The following is a 16,100-nucleotide window of genomic DNA, read 5'->3' on the forward strand; positions in this document are numbered from 1 at the left end:
TTGTGCTAGTTTACCAGTGATGTAATAATAGACTCTCAGTGTTAATCACTACCACTGCGATGGTCAGCTTTCATTGAGTATCCTAGCTGTGTCAGGAACTGCATCTAGTACTTCACATGCATTTCTTACCTAATTGAAGAGAATTGCTTTAGGATTAAAGTGAGTGCTTGTGGGTGGAGAAAGGGAGGAAGAGAAAAGCATGGGTAGTGTTGGAAGCTACATACAGTGGGGATACAGTGGATCTCCCATTTCCTCATGGAAGTACTGGCCTTAAGCTCCAGTGAATTCATACTACTAGCCTAAAGTAGGTTTTCCTCTCCCTTTTGTTATTCCTAGACACCAAATGTGCTCAGGAGATTAAAGATCAGCTGTTGAAATTTTTTGAGTTCCTATATGAATTGTGACATTCATATTAGTTTTCAGATTCATTTTATGCAACTTTGTACACTCATAAAGTATTAATAGAGTTCCTAGTAGTTAACCTTATGCATAAAACAAATTGTAATTATTTATATAACCATCTTTCCCTTTGCATAATCTATTTCTTCCACTCTAGTCTCTTGATGGTTCCTAGAGCCAGAAAGCTAGAAGCTGTCTCTCTTTTTCTTTCTTGCTTTGAGAAATACTAGCCAGCTCCCATGTGCCAAGAGCTGACTTAGGCCCTGTATATACTGTGGGGAGCATGATAACAGGCTACCTGAATTGGAGTTCACAGTCTATTTAGAAAGAAAGTAATGTATCATAATTATACTGAGTGCTACAGTGGTTGATTTTGTCAAGTCTTGTAAGTCACTGTTACAGATGTGTAATAGCCATTATTACAGATGTACTGGGGTCTCTAGTTCAGGCTCTTAACTCTTTTTCTTGCACTATATGCCCTTCAAAATTGATCTTTTCTCTCTCGCTCTCTCTCTTTTCTTGAGTTGGTGATCAAATCCTGAGTCTCATGTCTGCTAAGATAGCCTTGCTCCCCTCCCCCCACTGAACCGATCGGTCTTAAATGAGGATTCTATCAGATTATTCTTTGCATCTGGCCCTGTTGCTTTCTGTATATGTGATTTTTGGTAGGTTACCTATCTCTCAGTTGTGATTTGGATCTTAGTATCCCCCAAAGGCTCCTATGCTAATGTTATAATGGTCATTGCCTGTGTTACTGTTGAGAAATGGTAGAATTTTAGAAGGCGAGGCTTCTAAAGGTCACTGAAATTGTGCCTCTGAAGGGGATGTTGGGACCCTGGCCCCTTTCTCTGTGTTTTTCCCTGGCCTCCATGAGCTTTGTTCCACCTTGCACTTTCTGCACATACTCTACTTTTTTTTAGGTCTAAGGAAATGGGAAGTAACTATCAACTGAAGCTTCTGAAATCAAGAGTTAAAATGTCTCTTATAAGTTGATGATCTCAGTTTTTTGGTAATTGGCAGAAAACTAATAACACTCTCTGAACCTCACTTTTATTTGTAATATTTTTACCTAATTTTGTAGCTGGAGTAATGGAGAAATTATGAGGTACCATATGCAAAACTTCACACAACGTCTCATATGTAATAGGTACCGAGAAATGTTAAGTTATTGTTATGGTTACTTGTTACTATGCCTGTGATTCTACTAGTATATCTGAATTTCTGGGATACAGTTCATAGTTTCAAAATCAGGACAATTGACTTATTTCAGACTGCCTAGCTGCTGTGAGTGTGCTCTATCAAGTCCTGTGTGCTAGTGCAAAGCAGTGTAAGTTTCCCAGTCCCATCATACTCTTCATGCTTTGTATAGCACCTTCTGTCTGAAAGCCCCCAACTTTACATTGAGCTACTTAGTCCTGTATGCATCAGCTCTTTTGGAATCTCTTTCCTCCCTTTCCCTATCCATGTTTCTTTGCTATTTTTTTTTTTTGTCTCTGTATTTTGACACTTAACCTTAGTCTACTTTGCTTTTTTTGGAGGGTGGTGAGAATACTGGGGGACTTGAACTCAGGGCCTCATACTTCCTAGGCTGACATTCTACCACTTGAGCCACCCCTCAAGCCCTGTTTTGTTTTTGCTATTTATTTTGGAAATGGAGTCTAGAAAATCTTACTGCTTGGGCTGGCTTTGAACTACAATCCTCTAGATCTTAGCCTCCTGACTATAGCTAGTATTACAGGAAGGAACCCCTGGTGTGTGGTACTCCTTTTCCTTTCTTTTCTTTTTTTAATCGTTGATTTGTTTATTTGACTACCAATTAGGTCATACATTTTTGAAGATAGGGATGTTCTCGTTTCTTTCTTTAAAAAGATTCTTAATCCCTATTTTGGTGCCTGACACATCGTAGGCACACAAATTTTGACCCTAGCATGTGGATAATAGTACTTGGGAGCTAGTCAAATGATTTTTATGAGTGAATGAATGGATAAAGTATATTTGCCTATTTTCTGTTGGTCATTTTAGAAACTAATGACACAAATATATAATATGCATACTATATTGTCAGATCTATGTCTATTAATGAATAGACATGCTTTTGATTTGACACACTATGACACACAGTATGTGCAGATCAGAATCTCCGTTTTCATTACTTACCCTTTTGAGAATAACGTAAGGTGAGTTAGTATTCAAGTTGATTACCTAAAACTCGGAGCTCTGGAATTTCAGAACTTATCTCTGTAGTTTCCTCTCGGGTGCTTATTGGAATAGACCGGACCTAGTTTACGTAATGAATAAAGATGAGATAATAATGTGGGCTATTCCATTGTGTAGGCCCCGGTGCTGTTCTTCCGCTGGGTGGAGGCCTGTGGAGTCTGAGGCTCCCAGAACCAGGCTGAGAGGGCTGGGGTGATCTCTACAGTACATATGGGGTCCACTTGAGCTTTGGAATTGGAATCCTGCTCTTAGCCAGTAAGTAAAACAAGAAATGTGCAAGTTTACATGAAAGTGGAAACTTAACTGTTCTGTATTTCATACAAATTATATTTGTTAGGGTTTTTAGTGTATACAGTTAATGTGGCAGCATAGATGAGATAATGCTTTGGGAACTAATGTTTTATGTTGTTGGCTTCTGAACGTGTGAATTTATGACCTTAACACCACATTAATGGCTTCTTTCCATTTCATATAACGTGAGGTAATGATCATTTGCTTATTATCTGACTCATCTTTATGGGAATTGCTCCCATATGCCAAATGATGTTTCATGTGTATGCCCGGAGAAAGAGAGCCAGATTGTTGTTAATGCAGTTTTGAAACTACATATTGTACAGCCTGCAGATGGAAATAGGAGCTATTTGGTTCCACTTTGATATTTTTCAATTATTGTTTTATAAAAGATAGGCCATTTGAGAATATTTTAAATATGGATTGCATCTTCTTTTGGCTCTGTTTGCTCAGCATTTATATTAATTCAGCCTTCTCATGTGGTCTTATATAGTGACCTAAGCAATAGTACGTGGAATTAGACATTTTTTAGGACTGTTCATTGGTAATTATAAGGTTATTTTCATGGTTTTGAATTTGTGATGCCATAGACAGAATTCCCTTGCCGACTCTAGGAATACTAGAGCACACTGGCCCTCCAGTAGTGGCTGGATGGGCCCCTTGGCTGCCTGGTTGCTGCTAGGTCAGGAGCCTTGTCAGTTTACTGCTAGTGCCATGTAAACAGGAATTTTTATGCTCCTGTTGGCATGAAAAAGATTGAGAAGCATAGACTACAAAACATTTCCTTTCATTATGGTGATTTAGGATACTCAGATTATTTTCTCTTTTTCGGTTTTTTTTTTCTCTTTTTTCGGATTTTTTTCCTCCATCCCTTCCTCTCTCTTCTTTCCCTTTGTCTTTATCTTAGTCATCTTTCTCTCCCTTGTTCTCCTTCCCTTCCCTCCTTTCTCCTTTCCTTTTCCTGCCCTTTCCCTCTTCCCCTCCACTTTTGTCCCCTTTTTGTCTCCATTCCCTCCACTTTTTCTTTCTCTTATTGATAACTGTACTTTTAACTTTGAGGATTTCTTATTATGCTTAGAATTATGCTTAGGATTTCCTATTGTGTTTTCTAATTGTAGAATTTTTTTTTTTTTTTTTGGCCAGTCCTGGGCCTTGGACTCAGGGCCTGAGCACTGTCCCTGGCTTCTTCTTGCTCAAGGCTAGCACTCTGCCACTTGAGCCACAGTGCCACTTCTGGCCGTTTTCTGTATATGTGGTGCTGGGGAATCGAACCCAGGACCTCATGTATACAAGGCAAGCACTCTTGGCACTAGGCCATATCCCCAGCCCCTAATTGTAGAATTTTTATTGTGAAGCTCTTCTCAGGTTTCTTTTAGTACCACCCTTATTTAGCCTCTCTGAATGTCTGACAATTACCCTTAAGGTGCATGGAAATCAAGGATCTATGTGAGAGATTGTTACTTGAACTCATCACTTGCAGATGAGGAAACGGAGGTCTCTGTGATCACCTACAAGCATTTTGGCAGTGCTGAGAATAGACATGTCTGTCATTCCCACTTCTAATGTGTAACGGGCAGTGGACCTGCATCTACTCCTTCAGCATTTGGGTGCTCACCGTGAACTGCGTACTGGGATGTGGTGATGAAAGTGATGGACTACATGAACATAGCTCCTGAACATTTTGGAATTTACAGCTTGGTGAATACCACAGATAATAAAAGCTAGACTAACAAATGCACGATTATTTAGGATCAGAGATGTGAAAGGAAATGCATTCTGTGAGTTGGCTTGCATGCTACATAGAGTGAGGAATTAACATGAAAAGATTTAAAGTAAGGCTGGAAAGAGAAGAAACCAGTGAAGGGGTCAGGGAGAGGGAGTTCAAGGAGAGAAAGTCAGCTCTGAGGTGGGACGCGTGGGAAGAGTACAGGGGCCAGCTGGTGAGGTGAGCAGATGTCAGGTGTCAGCTTTTGCTTGCCTTTCTTGGACAGTCTGAAACTCTGATATTAGTTATATAGAAAATTATTTTGTAAGGCTCTATACTGTTCATTCCTTTCCCAAAACACACAGGTGGCTGGAGAAATCCAGTGATAAGGTCTGTATTTTCAAATTATTTTGTGAAAACCTTATCTGGCAATGAGACCATATCTCTATCTTGGTTAAAACACATGCTGTGTTTTCTGAAATTACTGTTTATAGCCAGCCGTAGTAGCAGAAACCAATCCCTTTCAGATAGGACTTACTTCACACAGAAACAGACGGTACCACAAATATATTCATACCATCAAAGTGCAGTAAGAGGAAAAGTCTGTTATCACAGGTAAAACACAATGGAAAATGGTGCTGCGGTTCAGGCAGAGTTGTGTTCTTGCTGGTTTGTACTGTGCCTTTTAGCTTTTGTGCATATGCACATTTTTAATTCTTAGGTTTATCATTTTGTTTCTGTTTTCTTCCAAATTTGAATTTTTCTCAGTTGTCTGAAGAAAGAAAACTGATTTTCTTTTCATTTTCCTCCTATTTAAAAATAGCTTTTACAGAATGTGTTCAGTGTCTTGTTAGGATTTAATCACATCTGTTTGACTGTCCCTTGTCTTTGTTAGTCTACCTTTTGCCCATAGGCAAAGTGAAGGCCCTCTGCAGTGTCTTGTGGACTCCCCTCATGTTTAGAATTTAAATTACAGAAGGCAAGAAGAGTCTGAGTTCTACACAGTACATCTTTTATGTAGGGAAGGCCTCTGTTACATAATTCAGTTGAATTGTTGGGTGTGTGTGAGGGATGTTAGTTGCCTTGTGGATGTAGAGTATCTGAGATGCTCAGACCTCTCTCATTAGGGGAACATTAATCACTGTGCCCCTGGTTCCAATATAGCAATGTTGAATAAGACATCGATTTAATTAATTAATTGCCAAAGTGATTTACAGAGGTGTTACAGTTTCATACATAAGGCAGTGAGTACATTTCTTATCTAACTTTTTACCTCCTCCCTTGACATCGATTGATTTTTTTTTTTTTTTGGCCAGTCCTGGGCCTTGGACTCAGGGCCTGAGCACTGTCCCTGGCTTCTTTCCGCTCAAGGCTAGCATACTCCGCCACTTCAGCCACAGCGCCGCTTCTGGCCATTTTCTGTATATGTGGTGCTGGGGAATCGAACCTAGGGCCTCGTGTATCCGAGGCAGGCACTGTTGCCACTAGGCTATATCCCCAGCCCCTCGATTGATTTTTGTAAGGAGCTCAGAATAGGACAAAGCAGTCTATAGGCAGCATAATATGATTTGACAAATGCTGTGACACATGGAAGAAAATGGTATCTTCCCCCCTCCTCCCCCAGTGTTAGGCAAAACTCATGCCCTCCAGCTTGCTAGGCAGGCATTTCTACCACTGAGCCTTGCCTCCAGCACTGTATTTTGCTCATTATTTTTGAGGTAGTCTTGTGTTCCTGTCCTGACATGTGCCTGGCAGAATATGCTATGTTGGGCTTTCTGATGCATCTGCCTCTTCATCGAGACAGGAGTCTTGTGGATTTTCTTCTGTCTGGGCTGACTTTGAACTGTGGTCCTACCGATCTTTGCCTCCCAAGCTGCTAGAATCACAGATGTGAGGCACTGATGCCTGGCTGAAAATATTAACTTAAAAATATCACAGCGGAGTATTATTACAGACCTGTACCTCAATGCTCAGCTAATCTAGGCATTTTAATAATGAATCTTCCAGTCTATGAATGTGGAATTGGCTTTTCCATTTTTGTGTCTTCTATTTCTTTCATCAATATTTATAGTTTTCATTGTAAAAATCTTTCACTTCTGTGGTTAAATTTATTCCTAAGTATCATATCTTTTTGTAACTGTTACAAATAGGATTGCTTTTAAAATTTGTATTTTAGAAGATTTGTTATTGGTGTGCAGTAACACTAATGATTTTTTTTTTCTTTTTTGGTGGTGCTGAAATTGAACCCTGTCCCTTACATGTGCTAGGTCAACACTGTAACACTAAGCTACACCCACCAGCCCTTGCTGCTGATTTTTGCTTGCTGAATTTATACCCTGTATCTGCTAAATTCATTTCTTAATTCAGCTTTTTGATGTCGTTTTGTTGCATTCTATATTGTGTATCATCTACAAATAGTGACAGTTTTTCCAATTTGAATACTCCTTCCTGGTTTCTCTGGTTAGGACTTTCAGTATTATGTTGAAGGAAAGTGGAAAGTGAACATCCTTGTCTTATTCCAAATCTTAGCAAGCTTTTTAGTTTGTTGCCATTAACTATTACATTAGCAGTTGGCTCATTCTTGAGGCCACGTGCCTGCTTTGTTGAGTGCTTCTACCATGAAGAGATGAGTTTTATCAAGTGTCTTTCTGTATCAGCTGAGGTGATCACATGGCTTCTGCCCCCTCATTCTGTGGAAGGACAGATTTGGTATGCTGTGTTTACTGACTTGTGTTCATTGAGCTATTATCCTTGTGTGCCTGGGATGAGTCTTGTTTGATCATGGCGAATGTATATGCCATTGAATTTGGTTTGGTAACATTTTGTGAAGAGTTTTTACATCTGTATTGATCAAGGATATTGGTGTATACTTTTCTATTTATGTGTATCTGGATAATACGGACATTAGAGAAGATATTTGGAAAAATTCTCTCCCATATTTTGGAATATTTCAAGAATTGGTATCCAGGTGTGCCCCACATCTCCCCTTTTTTGTTTTACTGGGGAGGGGAGAGATTGACACTCAATAGGGAGTCCTGTTACTGCGCAGGACAGCTGTCCTCGATGGAGCTCCTCAGCGCCCAGCAGCAGGTCGCGTCCTCGGCGTTCTCGGGGCTGCCATTTCCATGCCACGCGCTCCCGTCGGGGCCCCACAGCTGGGTGACAAGCAGCTGTGCGTTGTCCCGCACCATGCACTCCCTCCCCGTGTCCCGGTTCTGCGCCAGGCGCTCCCTCGAAAGCGTGCCGGTCCCCAGTGGCGCTGCCACTCGCCCCTCGCCTGCTGCCAGCGCATGGGAGGCCGCGTCCCACACCCGGCCGCTCTTGTTCCAGGGGCGGATGCCCTTGAGGTGCGCGAACTCCCTTGTGCTCACTCCCGGGCCTGGCCCCCTTTCCTCTTGCCCTTCTGGCTGCTGCTTCTCCTCTTGGCGGCCTCCTCCTGCTCCTCCTCCCGCATCTCGTTCCTCCGGCCGACTCCGGTGGGCTCTGCACCACTCCTCTAGGCCGTCTGGTTCCACTCCACTCCGCTTCACACCCCTCCTTTCTCCATCCTTAAACAGTCTTCTTTGTTCATTTTTCTGTTGTCTAAAGCTTAGTGTGAGATTGCCCCATCTTTTCAGGGATACCCTTACCTCAGGTCGTCTAAAGCTTAAACCTATGCTTCCTCGTGCCCCATGTTGGGCGCCAGTTGTCAGGGTCTTTTGCGCCCCCCCCCCCCCCCCCCCCGCGCGCACCCCCCAACTGCGGGAGAGATGGGAAAAGGCATGCCCCGACTGGATGAGCCAAGAAAGGAGAAGGGTCGACAGACCGCCCGCACCCAGCCCTCCCTCACCGGAGGACAATCAGACAGCCTGGGAGTCAAGTCGGCGCAAGATCTCATTTATTGAGGAAGTACATGCCACTAATATAAGGCACAGGAGCCAATTAGGGCTAAGATCAGCAGAAGGGGAGGGGCGAGCTGTCCATCAAGGGCGGAAGAGCCGGGGTGTCACAGCCCACAGAACCGCTTCCGGGTTATAACCAAAGACACTTGTAGCAGTTGCGCATTGTTGTGAGGCGCCGCCATCCTAGCCACACATGCCCCCAAGACTGAGAAACAGGTGGGGCCAGCTAGTGCACTTCCAGGTGTGCCCCACATGTTCTACCCACCTGCTAGGCTCCTAAGTGTTTTCAGTTTCTTTAGTATTTTGAATTATATTATTGAACCTTTTTATTTTTTATTCCTGAACCTTTTTACCAGACTAGAATATGCTCATCATTCATCAGCCCTCTGGCACCAGTGGGCTTTGCTCCTGAACTAAATTGGGTGAAGTTTGCAATGGCTTGTACTTGAACTTGCAGTGAGTTTGTGTCGATTATTCTTTGCAGTTGAATGCAGCACGAGAGATAATATAATCAGGTAGATACTTTAATTGCAGTTACTGTGTTGGATATCTTTCTAATACGTTATTAAAAACCCCTCTTTCTTTGTTCTAGTACCCAAAGACCCCAAGCCTCAGTGGAGACGGGTGGCATGGAGTTACGATTGCACACTGCTGGCCTATGCTGAGAGCACGGGCACCGTGAGGGTGTTTGACCTCATGGGAAGTGAGCTCTTCGTCATTTCCCCGGTGAGTGCAGACTTGAAGGATGGCTTTTTAAAATTTTTTGATGCTTTCCGTGTATAGATGCTTCAGTGTAGGAATGGGAAGAGGAGAAATACAAGCAAATCAGAATAATCAGCAATGTACTTAAAATAGTCAATCTAGTTGGAGATTTATATCGATGTACTATTTTTTTCTTTGTGTTTTTTTATTATGCAGATGCAAACTGGAAGTAAGTAAATACTTGAGAGAGTTAATACTCAGTAAGACTTGAGACCAATAATACTCAATAAGATTCTGAGTATAAGGGCTTATTGAGCCCAGGACAGGGGCTAGCCAGCAAAAGAAAGGACCAGGTCACAAGACAAGGCCTCACAACTTCAGCAATGAGGCTAGGTAGCGCTGGAAAATGTCTTCTGGACCTAGAGTTAAGAATACTTTTGTAAACATTGGGAAAGGGGAACCTACACTGTTTGTAGAGACCAGGGTAGGGAAAATGTGAAGCAGGGCAAGCTAGAAGAACAGTCCATAGAAGAAGTAATAGCTGCTTTTGGATTGGTGGGGTTAACTCAGAAACTGGGCCTGGTGATAAGCCTCTGATAGGATTGAAATCACACTGTCAACATAAATGGTCTTTTTGTTGGTTTCTTCTAATCCTGTTTATACTGATTAGCTTTTCCCATCACCTTCCCATCCTCTGGCCCTTGTAATGAATTTTAGACCATCTCAATTTGTCTTATAAAATTCCACTGAGGGAAAGAAATCAATGAGTTGTCACAACCAGAATCACTTCTAGTGGACTTAGAGTTTGTTCCTTTAAAATGAGTGGAAATTAAAAGGGCAAGTAGAGAAAAACAATGATGGTATACATTGTATATTGCTTTATTAATGACACTGATTTTTATTCTCATTTAATATTCAGAGCAATCCTTGGAGTAGATTGACCAGATAACATTTCTACTTAAATGTCTAGCAAACAGAGGTTGAAGGGAACAAAGTGACTGTCATGGTAGCCCAGTTTTGTCTCCTCAAGTTGTCTAGTGCTTTCTAGTTTATCTCCTCCTTTAGGTGAACAAGAGTCTGGATGCATTTTAGCATTGGGGCCACAATCCTAGGCCAGAGGCTTAACTTTGGGAGTTTTGACATGTCAGGATTAGCCACTTGCCCTAAGAAAGCAACAAAAGTAAAGGTAACAAGGCAACAAAGGATTTTAATCAACATGGCCACTTTGGGAAGATGGAGGCCAGGTTTAAGTAGAGGAAGAATTGGGGCAGGTGAGAGGGATGAGCAATTGGGTGTCAGTCAAGCTGTGGTCTGGTTGGTCATTATCTCAGGATAATTGCAGGATGATTCCAGAGCAGTCCTGATGGCTTGAGGGTGCTTACTGGTTCCCCTAAACTGGTTCCTTTTGTTGGGACCGGGAAGCCTTCATTTTTCTGGTGGATATTTTCTTCTATTTAAAGGGTAGTCTGGTGTTTCTGGAGCTCAAGGTGACTGCAAGTTTAAGTCAGAAACTGGATACTTGGGACCCCTCTTTGGGGTGGTGGTGTTGTAAAAGTGGCCAGTCAGGTGGTTCAGCTATGCCTGTTTTTGTAGCTGCAGCCTGGAAGGCAGGGGGTAAGGTTAGGCATCACCACAAGGCAGACTCTGCACAGGTGAGCAAGAATCCAACCCTAAATAAAGGAGACATTTCCAAAACAAAGGTAGAGAGATCAGGCTTCGATCCTGCTTTTACTTACCTTAGGGACTCAAGTAAAGGCAGTGCTTTTTAGCAAAAGCAGTTTCTAACTCCCCATTATAGCACTGCTTGGGAGCTTCAAAGAAAAGAAAAAGAAAAACAAAACACATTCCTGATTGTCCAGCCTCAGAGAACAGGAATAATGAGTGGTGGAAAAATGTGGAAAAAGCACCCTGGGTTTACAGGAGAAAAGTCCTATAAAATCAAGCTAAGGTTCACATTACTATTTTCTAGACCAGTGCTGTCTCATGGGACTGTAATGAGAGCTATAAATGTGGTCAAAGGTAATTTTAAAATTTCAAGCAGCTGTAATGAGAAACAGGTAAAATTTATTTCAGAATGTTCTTTAGTTAATCCCGTATGTCCACCATAATAAGGTTGCCACAGGTAATCATTATGGTTATTTTTCTTTATTTATTTTGATCATACTGGGGTTTGAATTCCAGTGCTTTACTACTTGAGTCATAACGCCAGTCCTTTTTGTTTTAGTTACTTTTCAGATACAATCTGGCTCTTTGTTTGGGCTGGCCTGGCCCACACCCCTGCTTTTTACACTCCCAAGGTAGTCGGGATGGCAGTTACATACTACCATAACCAGCCTGTCAAAGGTTGAGCTTGGGTCTTGCTAAGTTTTTGCCAAGGCTAGCCTCAAACAATAACTCTCTGAATCTCCATCTTTGGAGTAGTTAGGGTTACCGGCATGAGCCACTGTATCTGAAATAAAATGTTATAAGTGAGATATTTTGCATTCTTTCCTTGGTATTACATCTTTGAAATTTGGTACTTTGGTATTTATTGTGCATCTCAATTCAGACTAAGCATGGAGCAGATAATCATTAAATGATTCTGGACTATGAGAAATCATTTGAAGTGTTGGGAGGAAACATTTTCCTCTGCTCTCTTAAATGTAGTGATTGAGAACTTGCAAATTCAATTGACAAGAGAAAGACTAACAGGAAAAATGGCATACATTTTTTGTTGGTGATAATACTTTTGCATCTGTGGAGTAAAAATCTGAAAACACAGAGAAGCAGACTCAGGCTTCTATGTGATTTTAATAAGGGGCTGTAACTTGTGGAGAAGTGACTAGACAAAGGAAAGAGAATTTGAGCTATAGAGTTGACACACTGGGAAAGCAGTAGGAAAGAGATGAAGAAAACTGATGGGAGGTAAGGATTACTTATTAAGATCCATTTCTGTAGACTCATATTGGATGATTCCGGCTCTCCTTTTCCTAGATCAGAGGGGCACTTTCAGTAAGAGCATTTTATGTCTTTTTCTTAGGCATACAAGGGACAGAGAGAACTACCCTGCATGTGTTGATTCTCAGTTGCCTCTTGCTCATCCGAAGTGACATACCTTGCAGTGCTCAGTGATTTCTGTATTGTGTAGGCTTCCCAAGGACTCGGGCTTTTAGGTCTTTTCACTAGAGTCATAATGAGTGGATGGAAAAAGGTTGACATGGAGTGTTTTAAGTATCTTTTCCTTTAAGTTGCTGATTGGGCAAATGGAAAAATAATTAGAGTGTTTTTTAGCATAGGCTGCTGCTGGCAGTAGAAACTGGCATTTGAAAGCTTATGTCTGGAAAGAGGCTCTTAAGCTCTCTGAGGCTGAATAGCACTATTATTTTTCTGTTTTAGCAATGAATGTATAATTTGGATAGAAATTTGCCTACCTAGATAAGCATCTCATCCAAAGAGGGTGTCATGGCTCTCACCTTTGGTTGGGAGGGCTGGCCTAGACATGAGTGTCAAATGTCTTAGATATTGTTCATTTATGCATGTGTTAGTTTTTATCTAGTGTCTCATTAGTAATATCATATCTTCCTCTTCTACAGGAATCTAGTTTTGCAGGTGATTTGAGCTATGCCATTGCTGGCTTGATATTTTTAGAATACAAAGCAAGTGCACAGTGGTCTGCAGAACTCCTGGTCATCAATTATCGAGGAGAGCTTAGAAGTTACCTTGTAAGGTAAAGATCTACTTGGGAATCAGATTTGATATATAATGTTTATCTTTCAGGTTTAGTGTCCAATACCAGAAATTTTTAAAATTTCTTCTAACATTATGAAAAATTGCAAGTATAATATATAAAAATGAATATAATAAAATGAATAATTTGTATATATCTTATATTTTGATCCTCTAATTGGAATCTATCATACTTTCTATATCATATGTCTCTCCACCTATTCATCCCTCTCTAGCTATTAATAAATCTCAGCATATTATAGAATAAGGACAAGATGTCAATATTCAACTACTTTAGCATACCTATCATGGAGTTCAATATTAGCTTATAGACTTTTTTGAAGTAAAATTTCCTACAGTTACAAAATTTTACATTAGTAAGTTGTGGCAAATGCATACATTTGTATAGTTCAAATCCCTATTAAGATACAGAATGTTGCTGTCATGGTAGAGTGTTGTCTTATACCCCTTTGCACTACATGTCTTCTACATCTCTCCTGAGAACAAGTTCAAATTTAGCATAGGAGTTAGTTTTTCCTATTGGAGTAGTTTGCCTTAGAATGATCGCTTTGTGCTTAAGCCTTCATTCAACAGATGTTGAAATTGAGCCATAGATGTGTATATAACAATACTTACTCATTTTACTGTGATTAGTATTTTGTGACTACATAGATATTCACATACATATACATGAATATCTCAGGTTGTTTTTCTCATCCTCTGTTAATAGACTTGTAAGTTTCTGGTTTGGAGTCACAGTAAATACAGCTACAGTGCCCTTCTTGTATGAGTTATTATTGGATGTACATTTGAATTTTACCTGGGTCATTATCTTCCAATAGAATTGCTGGGCTGTAGGATAGATTTATTCTATTTTATTTTTGGCCAGTCCTGGGGCTTGAACTCAGGGTCTGAGCACTGTCCCTGGCCTCTTTTTGCTCAAGGCTAGCACTCTACCACTTGAGCCACTGTGCCACTTCTGTTTGTGTGGTGCTAAGGAATCGAACCCAGGCCTTCATGCATGCTAGGCAAGCACTCTACCCCCTAAGCCACAGTCCCAGCCCCCATTAGTTTATTTTTTATAAGAAGCTATTAGAGGGCTGGGAATATGGCCTAGTGGCAAGAGAGCTCGCCTCCTATACATGAAGCCCTGGGTTCGATTCCCCAGCACCACATATATACAAAACGGCCAGAAGTGGCGCTGTGGCTCAAGTGGCAGAGTGCTAGCCTTGAGCAAAAAGAAGCCAGGGACAGTGCTCAGGCCCTGAGTCCAAGGCCCAGGACTGGCCACAAAAAAGAAAAAAAAAAAAGAAACTATTAGACTTTTCATTAACATTCCCATTGTAATATCTTAGAGTTTTGGTTGTTTGTCATTCTCAACCATAGCCCCACCCCATCTTTTAACCTATCTTTTATTTGTGATATATCTTTTATTCAGTGATATTCATTGTGGTTTAATGGTATGTCTTTCTTATTTACGTTCTTAAACTTAGTGTTGGAACAAATCAGAGCTACCAGGAGAGCCACAGTTTCAGCTTCAGCAGTCATTACCCGCATGGGATAAGCACCGCCGTCTACCATCCTGCCCACAGGTGAGCAGCCGTTTGGTCTTCTACTTAGTATACTATCAGAGGACTATAGAAATCTTGGCACAGATTTGGAGGCTTCAGTTGGTACTCGTGTGTATATGCCATTTCTATGATATTGTTATCTACTGTCATGTTTACCTGTCTGGTGACTCAATTTCTCCCAACCAAATAGGGCACTGGGAATCTTATTGATGTTTTTTTTTTCTTTTAATCTTCTGGACTTTTTTTCTCTTGCCAGTAAAATGAGTATAATAGCTAACTCAACATTATTGAGAGAGCCCTAAGTCATACATGTAAAGTGTCTTGTGGAAGGGTGTTAATTTCTCCCTTTCTCTCTCCAGTTAGGGCTCATTGCTAGTTGCTTGCTCAATTCTTGCTGCTGACTGTATCCATTCTTCATGTACTATACCTTGCCCTACTCCATTACTTGCCATCTGTATTAAGGCTTACAGGAAACTGTAGGCATTTGTACCTCCAGTGAGTTTCCCCCTTTAATTTTGACATTCGAGAATGAAGTTTACACATATTTTATCAGTTAGTCAGGCTATTTGGTCTCTAATTGAAGCATGTTTCATTTGGTGTCAGATGACCTTACCTTTTTTATTTTTATTATTTATGCCTTTTCTTTTTCTTTTTTAGATGACTTAAGTTCTGAATTTTGGAATGAATGTGTGTCTGTTGACAAGTCCTTACACTTTCTCACCTTCATTCTTTTTGCTTCATTCTTTTTGATTAAACATGTATGCAAGTTTCATATTCCATCCAGTGATAGGTCTCTTTGTGATTTTTGTTCAGAATTTTATTGCTTTAATCTTTTTGAACTGCAAGAGTCTGTATGCACAGAGATACCACTGTCTTGAACTTTATGTGTCATTTCTTGCTTTATAGTTTTTCCATTTACTCATATTTAGCTTTCTTTTTTCTTTTTCTTTTTCTTTTTTTTATTATCAAACTGAATTACAGGGAGGTTACAGTTTCATACCTTAGGCATTGGATACATTTCTTGTACTGTTTGTTACCTCGTCCCTTGTTCCCATATTTAGCTTTCTTATATCATGGAATTACATAGAAAGACATGAGTCTTGTTTTGTGACTTGCTTTTTCGGTTTATATTGCTTTGTTCATTTGTTTTTAACTACTATGAGGGCATTTAATTTTTTTTTTTTGTTGTTGTTGTTGGTTGTAGGTCTTGGACTCAGAGACTGGGCTCTGTCCCTGAGCTTTTTCACTCAAGGCTAGTACTCTGTCACTTTGATCCACAGTGCTACTTCCAATTTTCCTGTAGTTAGTTGGAGATAAGAGTCTTATGGGCTTTTCTGCCTGGGCTGGTTTTGAACCGCAATCCTCAGATCTCAGCCTTCTGAGTTATTATAAAGTGTGAGCCACTGGCACCAGATTAGACCATTTAATTTTGTTCGTAACATGCAACATATCTATTTTTCTTCGACAGATGAACGTTTCCTTTGTTTTTAGGTTATTTTGGTATATAAAAATGATACTGTAATACAAATGTTTGTGCTTTGCTTTGGCACATACGGGAACTTCTACAGGACATGTAAGAGTAGAGTAGCTTGAGTTGTTGGGAAATTACATCTACTTTATTACATAAAG

General features: G+C 40.6%; 1 protein-coding gene across 1 annotated transcript in view; it reads left to right on the forward strand.

The window, feature by feature from the left end:
• The window catches only part of Nbas (NBAS subunit of NRZ tethering complex), a 248,911-nt gene that overhangs the window by 15,336 nt on the left and 217,475 nt on the right, over positions 1–16,100 (forward strand). Inside the window, exons 7-9 of the mRNA XM_048353401.1 lie at positions 9,086–9,219; positions 12,768–12,901; positions 14,394–14,492. Of these exons, the coding sequence (XP_048209358.1) occupies positions 9,086–9,219; positions 12,768–12,901; positions 14,394–14,492 (367 nt within the window). The remainder of the gene's footprint in view (positions 1–9,085; positions 9,220–12,767; positions 12,902–14,393; positions 14,493–16,100) is intronic.

This window comes from Perognathus longimembris, chromosome 8 (assembly GCF_023159225.1).
Source record: "Perognathus longimembris pacificus isolate PPM17 chromosome 8, ASM2315922v1, whole genome shotgun sequence".
Taxonomy (NCBI): Eukaryota; Metazoa; Chordata; class Mammalia; order Rodentia; family Heteromyidae; genus Perognathus; species Perognathus longimembris.